General features: G+C 37.7%; 2 protein-coding genes across 3 annotated transcripts; both read left to right on the top strand.

Moving 5' to 3' along the window:
- The first annotated feature begins 853 nt into the window (after positions 1-853).
- Positions 854-4,340, top strand: LOC122071246 ((-)-kolavenyl diphosphate synthase TPS28, chloroplastic-like). The gene is made up of 5 exons (XM_042635570.1): positions 854-1,090; positions 2,962-3,054; positions 3,173-3,255; positions 3,360-3,663; positions 4,135-4,340. Exons 1-5 carry the CDS (start codon positions 991-993, stop codon positions 4,338-4,340), a joined length of 786 nt encoding a protein of 261 aa, XP_042491504.1. The 5' UTR covers positions 854-990.
- A 97-nt stretch (positions 4,341-4,437) lies between these two features.
- LOC122071262 ((-)-kolavenyl diphosphate synthase TPS28, chloroplastic-like) lies at positions 4,438-7,024 on the top strand. 2 transcript variants are annotated; one of them, XM_042635586.1, is made up of 8 exons: positions 4,438-4,539; positions 4,681-4,907; positions 5,074-5,183; positions 5,267-5,365; positions 5,466-5,744; positions 5,898-6,033; positions 6,311-6,574; positions 6,682-7,024. In XM_042635586.1, exons 1-8 carry the CDS (start codon positions 4,494-4,496, stop codon positions 6,892-6,894), a joined length of 1,374 nt encoding a protein of 457 aa, XP_042491520.1. In that variant the 5' UTR covers positions 4,438-4,493; the 3' UTR covers positions 6,895-7,024. The 2 variants fall into 2 exon arrangements, with proteins under 2 accessions (XP_042491520.1, XP_042491518.1); XM_042635584.1 differs by having other exon boundaries at positions 5,074-5,189.
- The last annotated feature ends 687 nt before the right edge of the window (positions 7,025-7,711 follow it).

Here is a 7,711-nt window from a genome sequence, read left to right as displayed (position 1 = left end):
CCTCCAAGCTCACATCTATTTTGGATAATGATATTGTTTTTTTTATTTTTTATTATTATCTTATTTTGAGTGATGTAATTTCAAATTTGTTCCAAGGGTGTGATTCCTGCCCTATCGATGACATGTACAATGCTGTGATATTATGAATAAAATTGACTGCTACTAGAGTTGCTGTCAAGTAACTATAATCCCCGTTGGCATCTAATTAGATGGAATATTTTTTTCTTAGGTATTGATATTTTCAAAAACACCTTCTAAAATTCCATTTCATTGACTCCCAGTAAGGGTTGCAGCAATTAAGAGCAACAGTCAAATTATGTATGACAATGGATCAAGTCCTGAGTCTGACTAACACAGATGGAATCCATCCAAAGACAAACTCTGATGTGAATTCCATCACTGTGGATCAGAACGCATGGCCAAGCAAGCTGCAACAACGATAGTGTTGAAGATAAGTTAGCCAAGCATGTTGCAGCAACAATGACTTCTACCCACTGGGACATCATCCCTTTGTTTTTTGCAGAGGATGTAACATGGGATGCTCAGTAGAGACCCAGATATAAATTTTTATAATTAATTTCTGAGTTTTTTCTTTTTGTTTGGGTTGCATTTCTGCTGATGGCAATGCCGAAGGTGGATTTGTAGCTCAATGTCGTTTGTAATCTCAAATTCTTTTTTCCTCTATTAATAAAGTCTTCTTGCTGATTCTTAGTGAAAAAAAATGGATTAGAACATATGAGAACTATTCTTATACGAAAACCTAGTCCACAGTCATTTTGTCGGTGGTACTATGGTGCATATATGATCCATGACTTCAGGAGCAATGTGCAACTCTTGCCATCAATGTTTCACGTTGGTCTAAAATAAAACTTTCTTAAAAAAAAAAAATCCTCCTTAAATTCCCATTGAATTCCCTCCACCCTCACTCCACCATTCTTCATTCTCTACTATCACACACAACATACACACTCCGCCACTCTCAGGGAAGAAATGCCGTCTGCTGCCACTCTTGTCTGCTTCTCTGCGACAGCTATTACCTGCGATAGGAAGAGATCTCTCGCTACTCCAGATCTGCACCTGCCTTTCTCCGGTGAGTTTATAGCATGCGCTGCTGCGTTTCTAATCTCTCTCTCTCACATTGGGAAAACCAATGGATGTGCTTTATCTCAACTTAAACTTCCATGAGTTCCTCCTACCATTCTGTTTTCATACTTTATATTAGAATTGGATCGTTTCTTTCCTTTCCTTTCCTTCTTTCCTCTTCTCTTTCCGGTGAAAAAGTTGGAATTTGTTGGTCAAAGTTACTTTCTTGCATGCATCAGTGTAACTCTATATACTTTACAGCATGAACTAGAAATTGGAACCCGACAGTTCTTTAGGTCCAATGTTGCTGGAGACGGGAGAACTATCACGGATTTTACAAGAATTTCTTCCCCTAAAACGAAACGATTTTTCTGGCATTCTGTTCAAACTTTGTTGTGAAATGTCTGAAATTGGATGCTTTCCGACAGCGAAGCTCTTCCTGAAAGAATCTAATTTCTGGTTGCTTCTTCTAATTTTTTTTTTTTTTTAATGAATATATATATATATATATATATATCTCCTTTGTAAGTCCTTTCCCTCCCCCTTCTTCCAAATAAAATTTGGGCAAGAAATTGCTACCTGGTCGTGTAGTTCCTACATCAGCATGGGGTCAATGAGAACCCACATAAACATCAATAAGGATGGAGTTTTGTAAATTTTCAAGAGGTGATGTGGTAATTTGGCACTCTCTTGTGCCTTGTGTTGGATTCGCACGACGAGGTAGTGTTCTTTTCCTATAAAATGTAAAAGGGAAAAAGAATGCTCCCTAGTCACTTGGCCAGCGCAAACGTTGGGGCCAATATATGAAAAAATGCACATGGGTATCATAGAAGGAGATTTGTTTTCAAGGGGTGGGGCATCATTACGCCATCCTTTTGTCTAGTGCACAGGAGCTATGCATCTAGGCTTAATTTCTATTAAAATTTATATTTTATTTCCTCTTCGGGCTCTGGAGTCGCCTTAGATATAACACCGTGTTTCATTTTCACCTCTTTACTCTCCTTTTTTATCCTTAGATACATGCTTGAAAAAATGCACATGGGTATAATAGAAGGATTTTTTTTTTTCAAGGGGTGGGGCATCATTATGCCATCCTTTTGTCTAGTGCACAGGAGCTATGCATCTAGGCTTAATTTCTATTAAAATTTATATTTTATTTCCTCTTCGGGCTTTGGAGTCGCCTTAGATATAACACCGTGTTTCATTTTCACCTCTTTACTCTCCTTTTTTATCCTTACATACATGCTTGGTGGTTCCCAAGTATCGGTATTGGTTCGGTGGGATTCTATTGGTATTTGTTGAGGCCCATACTGATACCTGACCAATTTTGAATTGGGATGGATATTCGTATCATATCATGGCTAAGGACAAAAAAAAATTATTATTTTTTTTTTATTGAAAGTAGTGGTAAAATGAATTTAAATCTATTGCATGTATGTTCACCTAATCACCAACATGTGAGGATTGAACATATGTCCCTTTTGCTTCTATGTATACCTCTCTTCACCCATGTAATGATAGGAATAGAGGAAGTGTGTAACCTCAGATGTACATCCAAGTTAACATACATGTAGATAACCAAACTCGGTAAATCCTTGCTTAGGTCTTTGATCCCACAGATTGAACAGTTGATTTTTTTTTTTTAATCATTTCAAAAGCACATGTTGACTTTTGGATTAAGTTTCCTTCAATTGCGGGTCATGGTGATGAGACACTATGATTAGATTTTTGTTCATCGTTGATTAACACCCTATTATTATTCATGGTCTAAAATACCCTTAAAATGTTAATTCTCCACCATGAATGATGTATAGAGAAATTGGGCCTTATTGAGTGAAAAATGTTCTACTAATTTTGAAGTTAAAATTGGAATTTCAGATGTTTGGTCTATTGCGGAAAGAAATAAACAAATAAACTTCAGCATTCTGCTTCGTTCAAGATGCAACATCATGTCTAAAACTCGCATCCAAGGTAAAACACAACAAGAAATACAATTTCCATTAATAATTAAATAAACACACACACACACGCACACTCGTATCATAGGCACATGTATGCATGCGCTCATATGGTGACTTGGTTTGGGCAGTCTATAGGGACGTGTTTCGAAGTGGCCAGACAGGAATAAAGAGGCAAGAGACTTTCCAAGGTGATGAAGAAGCAGTTTCTATGGTAAATCCTTAGCTTAATTTGGTGGGTTTGTTTAACTTCCATTATTTTTGTGCTGGTGATTCTCAAGTGTAATTAATTTCTAACATGGAGCCTCGTTGATGAAGGTTTACTTTGCAAATGTGAGAAAGGAGAAAATCCAGTCCATTAAAATGATGTTAAGATCGATGGAGGATGGTGAGATTAGCATATCAGCTTATGATACCGCTTGGGTTGCACTGGTGAAAGATATTAATGGAAGTGGTGTTCCTCAATTCCCTTCTAGCCTTCAATGGATTGTGGAGAATCAACTCCCTGATGGATCTTGGGGTGATCGTTTTATATTCTTTGCTCATGATCGGATTCTTAACACTCTAGCATGTGTCATTGCGTTGAAATCGTGGAACATTTATCCAGAACTATGCGAAAAGGGTATACACAGCCATGTTGAAGATTAAGATGTATAATTGGTCATAGTTAGATATTTTATCAATATCTGAAAAAATAAAAAATACAAAAACAATGATGTATTTTATTAATGATATACTGTACATATAATTGCAATTAATTTGCATATATAAATTAACTATTTATGAACATATGCCGACACATCATATTTTTTTAAGACCAGAGATTGCTGCCTGATTGCATGACCCCTTACTAGCACAAGGGCCAATAAAAGGCACAAGTAGGATTATCAACACCCCTACGATTTGTTTTTTATTATTATTTCACAAGGGGTGGGGTGGGGCGATAATTTTGCATACCCTTATGTCTAGGCACATGATCATGCATACACGCAATAAGGAAGCTTTCTTTTGCTTATTTATTTATTTATTTTTATTTTATATTCCTAAATTGATTACATGAAGGATATGATTTGAGATTTGTTTGTCTTTGTAGGCATGATGTTCATTAGAGAGAATATGTCCAAGCTTGAAAATGAAAATGAGGAGCACATGCCCATAGGCTTTGAAATTGCGTTCCCTTCCCTCGTGGAAATAGCTGAGAGACAAGATTTGCAGGTTCCAACAGATATTCCAGTCATAAATGAGATATATGCCAAAAGAAATCTAAAACTCACAAGGTACCACCTAGGGGTTTCATAATGAAATTTAGGGAAGTGACTACCTTTTGATAAGATTTTTTTTTTTTTTTTTTTTTTTTTTTTTTTTTTTTTTTTTTTTTTTTTTTTTTTTNGGAGCGAGGATGGGATCTGTTGGGCTAGAAATTCAAGAGTCCATGACATTGACGATACGGCCATGGGATTCAGACTTTTGAGGTTACATGGACATGAGGTTTCACCAGGTGATGATGATGATGATATATATAATATGATCGATGCTAAAATAATAATAATAATAATAATTAAGACAGATATATAGAACAAAATGATTATTATTCTAATTAAAATTCCAATAAAAATGTTTGTGTCAATCTATATTGCAGATGCATTTCGGCATTTTGAGAAGGGGGGAGAGTTCTTCTGCTTTGCAGGGCAATCGAACCAGGCCATTACTGGAATATTTAACCTCTATAGAGCCTCTCAAGTGTTGTTCCCAGGGGAGAGCATCCTAGAAGAAGCCAAGGCGTTTGCTTCCAAATTCTTGAGAGAGAAACAAGCAACCAATCAGCTTCTAGATAAATGGATAATCACTAAAGATTTGCCTGGCGAGGTATATATCCATATAATACTTTTAAAAAGTAAAATCAACAACCAATCCATGCACACTTGACCCATCATCTTCACTTCTATGTACCCGGTCCACTTCTTAATCACTCATGAAATGAGCTTTATTAATGAAAGTTAATTAACCTTCAAGTTTCCTTTATGATAATTAGGTGGATTACGCCCTTGACTTTCCATGGTACGCAAGCCTACCCCGGATAGAGGCCAGATTCTACATCGAACAATATGGTGGAGACGACGATGTATGGATCGGGAAGACACTGTACAGGTTCTTCTTCTTCTTCTTCATTAAGGTCTTGAGAGGCTAAACCCTAATTCTAACCATCAACTTGCAAACATATATAGGATGCCTTACGTTAACAACAACGAGTATCTGGAGCTAGCCGAGGCGGACTTCAACAACTGCCAAGCATTACATCAGCTGGAGTGGACTGCTATTCAGAAGTAAGATAATCAAAACCCTTAAACCCACTTTGATATAGATGCCACTGATCAGTGTGAGTGAGCTTTTTAGCTCATGGTCATGAGTTTAATCTCTACGCAGGTGGTATAGTGAATACAATCTCGGTGAGTTCGGAGTGGGGAGAAGGGGGCTTCTACAAGCTTATTTTGTGGCAATGGCCAGCATGTTTGAACCTGAGAGGGCGAGCGAGCGGTTGACATGGGCGAGGGCTGCTGTGCTTCTGGAAGCAGTCAAGTCTTTCATGGAGATGGACACCACTACTGTGGATCAGAGGAGAGAATTTGTCAATGATTTCAACAACACCATCCACAGTTGCAGCAGCACTTTCGATATCCATCACAACAGTGGTATTGGGTTGTGGTAAGACAATAATGTGTATAGTTCAGTGATGAGTGTGGTCAGTGGTGGGGGGCTTTCTTTCCAATTTTTCTTTCATGGGCCCTTTATCCTGTGCCAGTTCTTCTCTCTACTCTTTAATTTCTACTGTGTACTTTGCATCAAATCCTTGGGCAGGGTGACCAGGAAGCCCTCCGAATGGAAGACGACAGGAAAAAAACTTCTAGAAGCACTTGTCACAACCCTAAACAGTATTGCCATGGAGTCCCTAGTGATACACCGCCTAGACGTACGACACCACTTGCTTTGCACGGTAAGTACAGTAGCACACAATCAACTTGAGATACCACTGCCTTATAAGAAGAGGTGAGGAGTAATCCATTTCACATGAGATCTCATCATTCAAGGGGTATTTGGATCACAAGTTAAAAATTGATTCATGGTCTAATACCCCACAGACGAGAGAATTCCATTTGAAAAGGGCATCACGTGAGGAAAAGATCTAGACCACCCAAGATCTCCTTGTGAACATGGGCTTTGTGCACATTAACTGCGTTACTTATTGTTCCTTTTTTGTCGCTATGGTGCAGTGGAACACATGGTTACTGTTGTGGTGCCCAGATGGAGCAGTAGAAAAGGAGCAACAAAGAGTTGAGTCAACTAATGGAAGAGGAGTTCAAGTACCAGGAAAAAGAAGAGGAGAAGAAGGTGAAGGGGAGCTGCTAGTGCGCACTATAAACCTTTGTGCCGGACGTCCCATCTCAGAAGAACACTCTTCTCACCCCCACTACCAGCGTCTCCTTCACCTCACCAACTCAATCTGTCACCACCTTCGTCTGCTTCTTAATTCCAAGGTATTACTCTCAAACCAAAACCTCCATTAATCACTGAACTAAAATGTTTCTTCCTCCATTAGAGCTTATCTTTATTGTTTTATTAAATGTGATTATTTGATCATCAGGGCCATAAAAAGAAGAATAGCTTGGGTACTGGCCAAATAGATCCCCTAATGCAAGAGCTGGTTCAACTTGTTCTCCGAAAGTCCGACGGAATCGATCCCGATGTCAAGAAAACTTTCCTCACTGTTGCTAAGAGCTTCTATTATGCTGCCCATTGTAACCCTTCCACCATCAACCACCATATTGCCAAAGTTCTCTTCCAGAGTGTGGCTTGATTCTGTTTTCTTTGTATTTTGTTTTATTTTACATATTTGTGAATAATTTGTTTTGCAAATCGTAGCACTTATATGTATGTTTATATATAAATAAATGTGAATATAAAAGGAATTTGAGAGTTTCAACAAAGGAATAATTCCCTTTTTCTTGGGGAGTGTAGGCCTAAAAGATACACAAATATATATGATTTGCGTCTCATGAAATAAATAATTCCCTTTAAAATGTTAATCATACTGGGTCTTCATCTGATTTATTCATGGGTCGTTCATGTGGGGCAATTATAGACCCGCTAGGATTAGAAATCTTAGTTGATCAGATCTCTATAAATAACATTATAAGATTTTGACCTAATCTCAAGAGCTCTATCTCTATTCCTATTATTTTTTATCTCTTCCAATTGAGAGTGCGTGTCTCTAAAGCAATGCATACGACAACTTTTGATCATCACTGTTCATGCAAAGAGGATGTGTACGACAACTAAATCTATTCCACTGTGAAAGGAGCTACATTGAGGTAACCTTAAATATTCGTTTACTTTCTATTATATATATATATATATATATATATTTATAAAGGAATAGCATGTGTTGGCATGTGTTGCATTGCAATGGGCATTGCCAAGGAAACATAGAGAATGTTGTGTCATTATTTTCTTCCTTCTAAATAAGTGAGCCAATTATTAGACCTAGAGGATAAAGTACTCGATAACTGCCTTAAAGTTTTAGGGTCAAGATAGCATTAGTTAGATGTGGAGGCCCGATGCCGTGCCAATTAATCATAAGGGTCCTCGATCCCTTAGAAATGCTTATCTTCTTG

The sequence above is a fragment of the Macadamia integrifolia genome, unplaced genomic scaffold (assembly GCF_013358625.1).
Source record: "Macadamia integrifolia cultivar HAES 741 unplaced genomic scaffold, SCU_Mint_v3 scaffold_198A, whole genome shotgun sequence".
NCBI classification, from domain to species: Eukaryota; Viridiplantae; Streptophyta; class Magnoliopsida; order Proteales; family Proteaceae; genus Macadamia; species Macadamia integrifolia.
The sequence above is the reverse complement of the archived record's forward strand: the minus strand, read 5'-3'. Positions and strand labels throughout refer to the sequence as shown.